Source organism: Balearica regulorum, chromosome 28 (genome assembly GCF_011004875.1).
Source record: "Balearica regulorum gibbericeps isolate bBalReg1 chromosome 28, bBalReg1.pri, whole genome shotgun sequence".
Lineage (NCBI taxonomy): Eukaryota > Metazoa > Chordata > Aves > Gruiformes > Gruidae > Balearica > Balearica regulorum.
Genome location: NC_046211.1, coordinates 2789009 through 2801116, shown reverse-complemented (window position 1 = coordinate 2801116; position 12108 = coordinate 2789009). Strand labels below are relative to the sequence as shown.

Genomic DNA, 12108 nt, shown 5'->3' with positions numbered 1-12108 from the left:
CACTGCTCCCAGGGGCCCGTCCCACCCTGCTGCCCCTTGCCGCCCCCCCCCCAATGTTACCTTATGTTAAAACGTGTATTAAATTAAAAAAAAAAAAAATTAAAAAAAAATAAAAGCTTCACATTCACATCCCCCCACTGCTTCCCCACGGTCGTCGTCGTCATCCCCCGACCCGGTGGTGACATCACGCTTTGTCCCCCGCCGGGACGCGGAGCCTGTTGTTATCAGCATCGATGTTCTCATAGAGGTGGAGGGAGCGAGCGCGGGAACTTTCCTCCTCCTCCTCCTCCTCCTCCTCTTCCTCCTCCTTGATGGGGACCCCGGGCGCCGGGGGCTCTCCAGTCCCCCCGTTGAGGGGTACCTTCTCCCGACGCTGGGACGGGGGGCTGTGGGGTGCGCTGCACCCCCGCACTTTGCTCCTGGCTTTGAGCTGGTCGTGGTAGGCGAGGAGGGCCAGGCAGGCGGCGGCGGCCAGCGTCACGGCCAGCAGCACGGTGACGGTGACAAACTGGGGCCAGTAAGACCGGGGGGTGCCGGGGACTTGAGACCCCCAGGCCAATCCCTCCTCAGCCAACCCGTCCGTCTGGGGGGCCGCCCCGCCGGGGTCCCGTAGCTGGTAATGAGCCACGGTCCAGGTGTAGCCGTTCTCGGTGGCCTGGCACTTGTAGGTGCCGGCGGTCCCCCGTTGCATGATGACCACCAGCGTGTGGTCAGGCAGCAGCGCCGTGTCCCCCAGGTCCCCCCGGTCCCCCCGACCGCGGGGTTGCTGCCAGCTGTAGGTGGCCAGGGCGGAATGGCGGGGGCACGGCAGGCGGACCACGGCGTTGAGCGGGGGGCTGAGCCCTGCGGGGTGTGGAAGGGGAGAGCGGGGTGATGCAGTGTCCCCCGCCACGTGCCCCAGCCCACCCTCCAGCCCCTGTCCCACCGCATCCCCATACTCAACTCTCTGCAGCGGGATCCTCCTGTGCTTCCCGGGCTCGGGGCCCGGCCACGCTCCTTCCGCGGTGGCACACGGTGGCCGGACTCCCCGCCTCGACGTCCTGCAGCCACACGCTCCTGCGACCGGGAGAGCGACATCAACATCCCGGTCCCTTCTGCATCCCCCTTCCCGTCCTCACCCCGCTGCCTCCCCGGCTCACACGTCCGCGGCGGCGTGGACGCGCTGGCAGGAACCCTCGAGGCCGTGCCAGGCGCAGTACGGGTCCCGCGCCAGCACGCACTCGGCGCAGCTCCGGTGCATGCTGCAGTTGGCCACCGGGACTTGGAGGATGCCGCTGGAGTAGCCCACGTAGAGGATGCCCTGGGGAAGGAGAAACGCAGGCTGAGCCTTCTCCGTACCCCCCCCAACCTCACGTCGCGTTGGGGTGGGCCGCTGGGTCGTGCCCGTACCCTACCTTCCCCCGCGAGAGCAGGAGGTTCTTCACGGGCTCCGGTGTGCTGAAGAGCTGGACGCTCTCCACGATGTGGGGACCCCTGGGCAGCTCCACCACTTTGTGCAGGAAACCCTCCGCTGCAGGGGCACAGGGGACGTCGCTGGTGGTTTGGGGGGGGGGGGGGGGGGTGGCCGAGGGAAGGGTAGGAAGGGGTGACCGGGCACTCCGCGTGTACCCCTACGTAAACCCACCCGTGGCCAGGAACATGACGCGGTAGGTGGTCCCCGAGACGCCGCGAGTCTCGTGCACTGCGATGCGCGTGTACGTGACGTTCGTCTTCACCAGCAGCGGCCGCCCCTGGGTGGGCGACACCTTCCCATCCATTAGGAAATGGTCCTTCATGAAGGTGAGGGCTTTGTCAGAGGAGGGACCCATGTAGCACTGCAGGGAGAGAGGAGTCAGTGCTGGCACGGGGAAACTGAGGCACGGGGAGGGATGTGCCACCAGGCCGCCCCGTGCCAGCACCAGTTGGGTGCAAAGGGACCCCCCTCCTTTCCCACCGCGCTTGTGCCACCACCGCCACCTCACCCCAGTGTGAGCACACGGTGCAAACTGGGACAGACAAACCCCTCCCCGTGGGGACCGGCATCGTCCCCCAGGACGGTCTTGTCCCCCGGGTGGGCAGCACTCACGCTGCCGGGCCGGGGATTCATGTCGGCACCGCCGTAGACCGTCCAGCGGGAGCTCTCCTTGTTCAGCTCCTTGTACTTGCCCTCGAAGACTTCCTCCAGGGCCTCCAGGCTGTAGACACAGACGGCTGCGCTGCCCGTCCTGCCCGCCTGCCTGCAGGGATACCAAGGTGGGCACGGGGACGACGCGGATCTCCGGCGGACCTGCGGCACCCGCGGGTGCCGGTGCTCACCACTGCGAGGTGAAGACGGCGTAGACGTCGGCACCTCCGTCACGGCGGGGCAGGGCAAAGGCGTGATGGATGACGTTGAAGGGGAATCGGCCGGGTTGCGAGCACACCAGCTGGGCCTTCAGGAACGTCGTCCACTTCTTCTGCAGCACCTTGTCCCCCCCGACGTCGCTCTGCCGGAGCCAGGAGGGTGCTTAGCCCAGGGGTGACAGGAGCTGGGTACCCCTGTCGTTCCCCGTCATCGTCCCTGCACCCACCTTGCAGACGCGGGCGACTCGCGGCACCAGGAGCCGCTCGAAGAAATCGAACTCATCGGCCGTCTCCTCAAAGAAGAAGTAGACCTTGTCATCTTCAGGGATGCTGAAGGAGGCCACGAAGGCCGTGTCGGCTGTGGGGCACAGCCAGGGCGGGTGGGTGAGGAGCTGGAACGAAGCGGGGGGGCTGCCCCAGGCACCCCCCGGCACGAGTAGGGTGAGGGGAGCCAGAGGGTCTCCGTGCCAAGGACCGTCTCCGTGCTCACCCGAAAGCCAGCGGAGGAAGGTGTCTGTCTTGAGCAGGGTCCGGCTGCCCAGCGAGCGGGAGATGATGGGCTCGTTGCCCTGGAAATTGTTCATGGTGCCGGCATAGAGCTCGCCATCTGCTCGGGGAGGGGGTGGGGGTGAGCCACGGCAGGGACATCCCCCCCCGCCCCACGCTGCCACCCTCTACTCCACCCCAGGGATGGGTGCCCACCCACGGAGGCCCCGTACTCACCCACCAGCAGGGCCGTGTAGGTGTGCTGAGGGTCGAAGGGGCACTGGCCCTTCCCGTCCAGGAAAGGTTGTCCTCTGCCGCTGGACATCAGTGTGAAGTTCTCCAGGTGCTGTAGGAAAAGGGAGAAAAATCAGCCGATGGACTTAAACCAAACCCAAAATGTGTAAGAAATGGCTGCGGACTCCCTCCGGCCTACGGGGAAGCTGCAGTGCTCATGACCTGCTCAGCAAGTGGGGAAACTGAGGCACGGCAGGCTCTCTGGGGTCACCTGAGGGAATCAGGACCCAAAATCAGAGGTTTACCACCTGCGTCTGACCCGACAGGTGAAAAGCCATCGCCAGCCGTGGTTACAAACGCCGTGGGCTCTCTTAGTGCACGAAACGCAAAGGTGCACCTTGGTGGTGGGGGGCACCCAGCACCCCACATGCCGGGGGACTTCCCGTGATGCCGTTAGCTCAAATCCCCCATCCCGCTGGGATTTCCGGGCCAGTACGTTGCGATTCCTCACGGCAACGCCCCAACACGTCCGGAGAGCCCCCTCCGTCCCCGTCCTCGGCAGGGAGGGCACTCACGATATAGGTGCACGCGGGGCTGAAGGCGTAGGTCCCGCAGACGTAGAGGTGAGTCTTGTTCAGGGCCACAAGAACCCGAATGAAGTTGAAGCACTCGGTCTGCGGAGGGGAAAGAGCAGAGGTGGGGGCTGAGCATCCCCGCAGCTCTGCGGGGACCCCCCCACCCCGCTCCCCAAGCCACCCACGGCGCTGTCTCACCTCCTGGCTCTTCTTCTTAAAAGCACACTCGAAGGTTTTCTCGGCCGTGGGTCCCCACGTTATCTGCGGAGAGAGGGGAGATGGTCCACAGCTGCTGAGTCGGGCCACGACCGCCCAGCCCAAGTGGGGAAACTGAGGCACGGCAGGGGGGTATCCCCCCGCCCAGCCTCCCCAAAAGCGGCTGCTGCTCACCGAGGCTTTGGCATGGATGCTGCCCGGGGTGCCGACGGTGAGGGCCAGCACCCGGTCGCGCGCCCCCACGTATAGCTCCTCCTCGCTCTCGTGCAGGAGGAAGATGTCGTAGTGGGAGACGTTGGCCTGGCTGAAATGGGTCAGGGTCCGTCGGGGGTCCCCTGGCAGAGCAAAGGGGGGTGATGGGGGCCAAGGGTCACACACACACACACACATCCCAGCGCCACCACCGCAATCAACCCCCGGCGGATGCAACAGCAGCCGCCGTTGCAGCTTGTGTCACCTCTCACGTAGGAAGCGGGGTGCATCGCTTCCCCCATCGCCGTCCGCACTTCCCCCATCAGATATCCAACCCCCCCACACCCCCCGCCATCCCCTCTGGGTCCTGCTGCAAGAACTGGACGCCCCCAAAACTGCACAGCCCGTGCACCCCTCCCTGTCTGACGCTGCTTTGCTGTCCTCTACGAAGCGGAGTGTTTTTCTCCTTGCTGGGCTGCAAGCTGTGCCCGTGATGCTCTGGGGCCGCAGCCAAGGGGCGATGCTCTGTTTGGGGGGGGGTGCACTGCCCCAAGGTGCCAGTCTGGGGGCGGGGGGGGGGTGTTACACCCCCCCCCCCCCACAGTGCTCTCAAGCACAGCCGGGTGCCGCAGGGTTCTCGTTTGTCCCTGCCAGCCACCCAACCAGGGGAAAAGAAAAGGGAGGTTTTGCAATTCTCGGAATGGCTGCACGGGGAAGGGGAAGTGGCAGTGGCAGCCTGGGCACGGTCCTTGGGAGGACACCACCCTGCCCTGGGGGCAGAGACCTCTCCTGCCCGTCCGGACACCGCCAAACCCCTTTCTTTGCCACCTGCCATTTGGCCGGACGCACGTGCAGGACGCGGTACCCTGTGCCACGGAGAAGGCAGCTCTTTCCTCCATCCAGGGTGGCCCTGAGCAGATTCCTGGGTGCCAGGTGGGTGCCAAAATCACTCTGCTAGAGCTGACACCCTGGGGTTGCACCCAGCTCCCGCTCCCAAAGGTGTTTGGGTGCCAACCAGCCTCATTACCTCTGCCCCTGCAGCGGCCCTGCAGCTCTCCGCACGGCCCTGCTGCCACCAGCACCCCTCCCCAGCCCCGTAGCCGCCATCCCGCCGCCCCGGCCCCGGGGTAACGAGACGGGGAAGCTGCGATGGAGAGCAGCCCTTGGGTCCCTGATGCTGGGTGCTCAGTCCTGGGGACAGATGCTGTCCCAAGGCGATGCTGCGCTCTCCCCCCCACACCCCGGTCCAGCTTGTCCCCATCCCCTCCCCAGCCCTTGTGCTCTTCTGGTGCCATACTCACCGCTGGGGAAGGCGACGCGGGGCAGGGGCTCGGCACAGAGCACGGCGGCCGGTATCACCACACCGCAGAGCAGGCAGAGGGCAGCTGCCGGCATGGCGGGGGGTGGCAGGGATGCACCCCTGGAGGGTCCCGGCACCATCCCTGCAGGAAGGGTGAGGGTTAGAGCGAGCGCTGCCAGGGCTGCGTGTCGCCAAGCGGAAACAAGAGGGGGGAAGCCAGCACCCAGCGCGGGCGGGCCGTGAGGCCCTGGCCGTGAGGCCCGTGTATATAGATGAGGGCTTCCCACTGCCACCCCAGCACAGGCAGAGACACCCCCACGCCCCGCCGGGTTCCCTGCACGGGGACCCCCCCTGCCACAGGGCTGTCCCAGATGCTCCTGCCTTTGCCCCCGCAGAGCCCCGCGACTCCCGTCCCCATCAGGGATTCCTCCATGTGGCTCCATCAGCGGCCGGAGAGGCCACAAAATTAGGGGGAGGACAAGACAGCCCCCCTCTCTCGCAGCTCTTTTTGTAGCTCTTGCCGGAAGCAACGGGGAAAGAGAAAAGTCTTGAGAAGCGTGTGGTCCCCAGGACCCCTTGCAGGCGGCCACCGTGTCCCCAGCGAGCAGCGTTACCTCTCCGGCAGGCGAGGACAGAGCTGGCTCACCTCCGCCCCTGGAGCATCGGCACCCGGCAGGCGCCTGGCCCCAGGGGGCTGCGGAAAGAAGACCCCCACGGGCCCATGCTCAGCGCCCGGCCGAGGTCCGGCCGCGCTGCCAGGCTCCCAGCCCGGCTCGTGGCAGGGTTTGCCGCGGCCCAGCCCAGCGTGGCCCCGCCGGGGACTGCGGGAACCAGAAAGTCCTGCTGGAAGAGGACGAGCCTCAGCAGGTCGGGGCAGCGGGCGCCTGCTCCTGCCTCGCCTGCGTTGCGTCCCCACGGGGAGGGTGACGAAGCCTGGTGGAGGGAGCCGGGATGGGAGCCTGGGGTGCTCTGCTCCTCCAACGGGGGTTCCTGGGGCAGGGGGGGGTGACGTGGGGGGAAATCTTTGGGGTGCCCGGATGCCTGGGTTCCCTTCCTGACTTTGGGGAAATCTTTGGGGTGCCCGGATGCCTGGGTTCCCTTCCTGACTTTGGGGAAATCTTTGGGGTGCCCGGATGCCTGGGTTCCCTTCCTGACTTTGGGGAAATCTTTGGGGTGAGAGCAAAGCAACGTCATTTCTCCTGCTGACTGTGAGGAACAACAGCAGGTCTGAGCATCGCCCCCGTAAACAGCCCCGGGGCTGAGCATCACCCCCCCAACCAGCCCTCCAGGGCTGAGCATTGTCCCCACAACCAGCACCCTGGGGCTGAGCATCACCCCCCAACCAGCCCCTTGGGGCCAAGCATCGCCCCCAAAAACAGCCCCCCGGGGCTGAGCATCGCCCCCCAACCAGCCCCCTGGGGCCGAGCATCGTCCCCATAAACAGCCCCCCAGGGCTGAGCATCGCCCCCCAACCAGCCCCGGCTGTCCCGGCAGCCAGGCTCCATGCTCCAGCCCAGGCTGCTCTGGGCCAGCTGTGGGTAAGACACCCACTGAAGCCACATCTGAGGGAACCCAATATCCTGCCCCAGCCAAGGCTGAGGAGGATCCTGCCCTGCCCAGGCCTCCTTACCTGCCTCCCCCGGTGCCACCGGCCGCCCGCCGGGACACCATCCACCGGCCGGGACACCAAGCCCCGGGGGGGGGGGGGGGCAGTGCTGTCCCCACCACCTTGCTCAGCCGGGACAGAAGGCTCCTTGTGAGCACAGAAACTGGGTTACTCTGCCCCGGATTTCCCACTTGGCGAAGGGTTGGCTGAGAAACGGGGCCGCACGGAGGCTTAGACCAGCCGCATTGTTCTGCCCTGGGCCGGAGCCACCGGGGCCGGTGGAGGGGGAGGAGGGATGGGAAAGGGAGCGGAGGCTCCTCGGCGAGGCTGAAGGCTCAGGGGGAGCGTGACGGGGCTGGGGAATGCCCCCCCAGAGGGTTCCCCTGGCACGAGCCAGCTCTGATGCAGGGTGTGAAGCGAGAGCAGCCTCAACGCCGCCCCAGCGGCACGGGGACCCGAAGTTCTGCACAGACCTGTCCCCCCTTCTTTCTGGGTGTCCTGGCCAGAGTGGTCTGGGGACATGCTGGGGGGGGGGGGGTAGGGGGCATTACAGCCTCCCTGCATAGGACTTGGCACGTGAAAGTGAATGTCACCAAGGGCCTCTCAATATCGGCGTGGTTTAGTTTTCCCTGGTGCTTTTGGGTTCGCCGTGGCTCTGTGGGACTTGGTTCCCCTTCCCACCCACTCTCCAGATTTCCTCCAAGCCGGGGAATATTATGCTGCCGATAAACACAAACCCTCCTTGCAAGGAGCGGTTCAACCTGCCGCGGGACAGAGCCAGACCCAGCCCGGGTGCTCAGCAAGGTGGGACACGATGGCACAGGGCAGACGTCAAGCTGGTGGCCATGTCGGTCCCTGTGCCTCAGTTTCCCCAGCGGCTGGGAACCGGGGTCCCCCTGCAGCAGGGAAAGGCGTGTTCCTTTTCTGCCACTTGACGTGTGTGTGTCGTGTCCCTCCCCAGGAGCATCCCTGTGCCGTGGGGAGTGCACGGATGCTGCCAACACCCAGAGAGAAGTCAGGGGCTGGGGCAGCCTGGCTCAGACTGGGGGAGGCTCTTTTGTTCCCCATCCCCCCCAAAGACCTGGAGCAGGAGGGGGTGGGGGATGGAAAGCAAGGAAGGAGGGGGGGGATGCAATAAGGAACCCGGGGGGGTGCAGGGAGAGACAGGGGAGGGATTCAGGAGGTGGGGAATGTAAAGGGCAGGATGCAAAGGGTGGGGACAGCTGTGGGGTAGGGCAGGGAAGAGACAGGAGGGAATTGGGGGGTACAGGAGATGTGGAGGAATGCAAAGCAGACGCGGGAGGAAGGAAGGGGGATACGGGAGGGGTGCGAAGGCAAGGAGGCGAGGTGCGGAATGCAGGGAAGCTCTCCCCGGGGTTGGGACCTCAGCCCCTTTGTCACTGCCTGGCAGCATCGGAGCTGCCTGGGGGGGGGTGTGTGTCCCCAAAGCCCGTCCCCATTATGGCGACTGCCCCCAGCCCCGGCTCTGCCTCACACCCCCCGAAGAGGCTTCCCCAGCCCGTTCCCAGCCCCGATCCGGTCCCGGTGCGGTGGTACCGACCTGTGGCAGCACCGGCACCCGGGCGGCCGGGGAGGCCTGGCGGGACCAGCATCCCTGCGGGGCCACCGCATCCTGCTCCCGTCGCCATGGTTACGGCTTACCTCGGCCGGCGCCGGCTGACCTCACCCCCACGGCAGCCACGCACGGACACGCAGACCAGCTCGACAGATGGACACGCGGGTGCGCACCCTACGCTCGTGCACAGGCACGGCTGGGTGTACGCCGGCATGCACGCTGGCGCTGACACGCACAGACCTGCACACGCGTGTACACATGCATGAATGTGCACACACACGCGCGCACGCACAGGCACAGGACCCCCCCCCCCCGTGCATCCACACGCACACAACCGTGCACCCACGTATGTCCTGTCCAACACCTCTCTTGACACATTCCTGTGCCCCCATAACTACATTGGGTCCCTTCACCCCATCTTTGCTCCCCCCCCATTTGTATCGTTTCCCTGCACCCCCATCTCTGCATCCCTGTGTCTGTACTGCATCCCTGCACCCCTATATCCACACAGCACCTCTGCACCCCAATCTCTGCACCCCTGTGTCTGTACTGCATCCCTGCACCCCTATATCCACACAGCACCTCTGCACCCCAATCTCTGCATCCCTGTATCTGTACTGCATCCCTGCACCCCTATATCCACACAGCACCTCTGCACCCCAATCTCTGCACCCCTGTGTCTGTACTGCATCCCTGCACCCCTATATCCACACAGCACCTCTGCACCCCCATCTCTGCACCCCTGTGTCTGTACTGCATCCCTGCACCCCTATATCCACACAGCACCTCTGCACCCCAATCTCTGCATCCCTGTATCTGTACTGCATCCCTGCACCCCCATATCCACACTGCACCCCTGCCCCCTGCACCCCCATATCCACACTGCATCCCTGTGTCCCTGCATCTGCACTGCATCCCTGCACCCGCATCCCTGCACCCCCAGCTCTGCTCCCCCGTATCCACCACCTCCGTATCCCTGTCTCCGTCCCCCCATTGCTGCTCACCTCTCCCAGATGAGCCATGCTGGCTCTGCCCACACTACCTGGCTTTTGGGGGGGGGGTTGGGGTGTCCCAGGTGGGGGTTCGGGGTCCAGCTGTGCCACCATCAGCACCTGCCAGGATCTGGTCCCAAGCAGGCCTCATGTTGCCACAGCACCCACAGCACCCACAGCACCCAATCGTAGTTGACAGCACTTGCCCCCTCAAAACTTTCCTTATGGGGAAGCCTGGCTCAGCTGGAACCAGCAGATCCCACTTCCCCCTTGGAACCAGCCATCCTTCCCCTTCCCGGCTGTATGGGAGCAGGGCGTCCCGAACCCCGAAACGGGATCTCCCGCCATCGCCACTTCCTCCCTCTGCAACCGACTTCCCTGCGTGACCTCGGGTGAGTCACTTTGTCCCCAACCTGCAATCGCACAGCCGTGCATGAGACACCCAGGAAAGGTGTCAGCTGCTTTGCACAAGCTGGGGTGCCAGTATGAACACCCCCAAAAGCAGCGAGCTGGGAATGGGCCCGTCTGGGGGCCCCTTTCCACCCCACACTGGGGGTACCTGCCCTGCCCAGGGCCGGGGAGCGGACCCGAGTGCTCCCCCCCCAGCTGCTCCCTGCTTTCTGCTGCCCCAGTTCCCACGGGGCTCGGGAAGTCGGGAGCCTTGGGAGTCGTAAGGAGCTTGTTCCTCGTGCCTGCCGACCTGCCAGCCCTGGAGGCTTAGCCGAAGCCTGCTGCGGGGAGGCAGAGCTGCCCTGGCCCCCCCCCACCCCAAGGGCTGAGCCACAGCCCCCCCCCACCCCTGCCTGGTCCCCCCCAAGGGTGCCCTGCGGGTATCGCATGGTGTGCAGCACCTTGGGGTACAACCTTGGGGGGGGTTGCAGCGGGCACAAGCTCACATCTTAAACCACCCTTGGGATTAGCAGGGCAGCCTGACCTTAATCCCCCTGGGCACGCAGGGGCCTGGAGGGGGCCAGCGTGGGGTTCACGGGGCCCCCAGCACCCGCTCAGCCGTGCCCTGGCCTGGTAAACCCGTTGGCTGTCAGACATCGTGGTCAGCCCTGGCCCTAACCCATGCCAGCAATTGCTCCAAGGCTTCCCTGCACTAGATATTTTTTTATATTTTTTTTTGTTCCCAAAAAAGCCCTATGGTCCCCAGCATGTGCCCCCCCCGCCTCCATGTTTGTTTGCCATGCCCGAACCCCAGCGCTCCCACCTGGCCGTGCACCCCAGGGTGCCTCTGCAGAGACCTCAACACTCGGTGCATAAGTGAGCAGGGCTGGGTCACGACTCCCTGCTCTGGGCTCCCACTTCCCTCTTGCCAGCCCCCCCCCAGGGGAGCCCAGAGCTGGGCTCAGCCCCGCAGGGCTGCAGGAGGAGCTGGAGAAAAACCAACCCTGACTCGGTGCTTTGGCTGGGGCAGGGCTGGAGTTCCACCACAGGCACTCCTGTGCACGGTCCCCGTGGGCTGCGTGAGGTGCCTGTGGGCCATCCATGTTCCCCATGGGCTGTGCGAGGTCCGCACGGGATGTGGATGGTCCCCGCGGGGCTGTGCAAGGTCCACACAAGCTGTACGTTGTCCCTGTGGGGTTGTGCAAGGTCCACACGGGATGTGGATGGTCCCCATGGGCTGTGTGAGGTCCACACGGGATGTTATGATCTCCACGGGGTTGTGCAAGGTCCATCACAGGATGTGTATGGTCTCCATGGGGTTGTGCAAGGTCCACATGGGATGTGGATGGTCCCCGTGGGGCTGTGCAAGGCTGCTGTCAGGCCGTGCAGGGACCCCACAGGTCACGCGAGCCGTGGGGCACCCAGGGTGGTGAAGGGGCACGGCGCAAAGCCCCCAGCTCAGCCCTTCCCCAGCGTGACCCAGCCCGGCCGTGCCAGGACGCCTGGGTCCCGTGGGGGGTGTGTGGGAGGGTGCGTGGGGAGGACCCGTGATGTTTCCCCTCGCCTCCTGACCTGATTTCACAGCATGGCTGGGCAGGAGCACGAGGTCCCAGCAGCCTGGTTGGCTCCCCGCCCCCCTCCCAGCACTCAATAAACCGCTATTTTGGGCACAACCTCCTGATTTTGGGACTCGGGGCCACCCGGATTTTCAGCCACCCTGCGAGCACCCGCCTCTGAGCTCCCCCACTGCAAAGCCCCGCTCCTGGGAGGGGAGATGGGTCCCTCGCTGGCTCCCCGCAAGCCAGCCCAAAGCTGGAAGGTGGCAGCGATGCCCCGGAGACCCCCCGGCACCCTCTGCCCCTGCGAGGCTCAGAACCACTTGCACCCAAATCCGGGGCGATGCGACCCCGCGCGGCTGGGGGGACCCAGGGACCCACTGGGGTGGGGGGGTTCCCCTCAGGATGGACACCCCAGCTACCTACCTGATGCTGCCTGCACCCCGGCCGCCCGCCCGTGCTCCCTCACATCGTGGGTCTCCAGCGCTGTGCCCGGTAAAGCCGATTACCCACCGGCTTTACGGCCGTCTCCTTCTCCCCGGCATCTCCTCCCGCCTCGCTCCAGTGCCTGGCACGGCCCCGGGGTGGGCAGGGGACTCCCCTCACCAGGGTGCCAGGGCCACCCCCATGGCAGGAGCAAACCCGCGCTCTGGGGCTCGCTCA

The 12108-nt window shown here is 65.7% G+C and overlaps 1 protein-coding gene across 3 annotated transcripts; it reads right to left on the bottom strand.

Moving 5' to 3' along the window:
* Nucleotides 1–64: 64 nt before the first annotated feature.
* SEMA4A (semaphorin 4A) lies at nucleotides 65–8689 on the bottom strand. 3 transcript variants are annotated; one of them, XM_075736954.1, is made up of 15 exons: nucleotides 8493–8689; nucleotides 5327–5467; nucleotides 4008–4168; nucleotides 3816–3878; nucleotides 3618–3716; nucleotides 3046–3154; nucleotides 2813–2929; nucleotides 2550–2680; nucleotides 2296–2465; nucleotides 2066–2216; nucleotides 1625–1814; nucleotides 1395–1510; nucleotides 1140–1300; nucleotides 944–1056; nucleotides 65–843 (listed from the first exon to the last, which is right to left on the bottom strand). In XM_075736954.1, the coding sequence occupies exons 1-15, from the start codon at nucleotides 8578–8580 to the stop codon at nucleotides 185–187; spliced, it is 2469 nt and encodes an 822-aa protein (XP_075593069.1). In that variant the 5' UTR covers nucleotides 8581–8689; the 3' UTR covers nucleotides 65–184. The 3 variants fall into 3 exon arrangements, with proteins under 3 accessions (XP_075593069.1, XP_075593070.1, XP_075593068.1); XM_075736955.1 differs by lacking the exon at nucleotides 8493–8689 and adding an exon at nucleotides 6975–7134; XM_075736953.1 differs by lacking the exon at nucleotides 8493–8689 and having other exon boundaries at nucleotides 5327–5806.
* Between the last annotated feature and the right edge of the window lie 3419 nt (nucleotides 8690–12108).

Excerpts from the sequence above, each read along its gene's own strand:
- SEMA4A (XM_075736953.1), bottom strand. The coding sequence starts at position 5,768 with ATGGAGCCACATGGAGGAATCCCTGATGGGGACGGGAGTCGCGGGGCT. Across the intron at positions 3,155-3,617 it reads GCCCCGCGTGCACCTATATC|CACCTGGAGAACTTCACACT; the intron begins GTGAGTGCCCTC and ends CTTTTCCTACAG. Across the intron at positions 1,301-1,394 it reads TCCTGCTCTCGCGGGGGAAG|GGCATCCTCTACGTGGGCTA; the intron begins GTAGGGTACGGG and ends CTCCTTCCCCAG.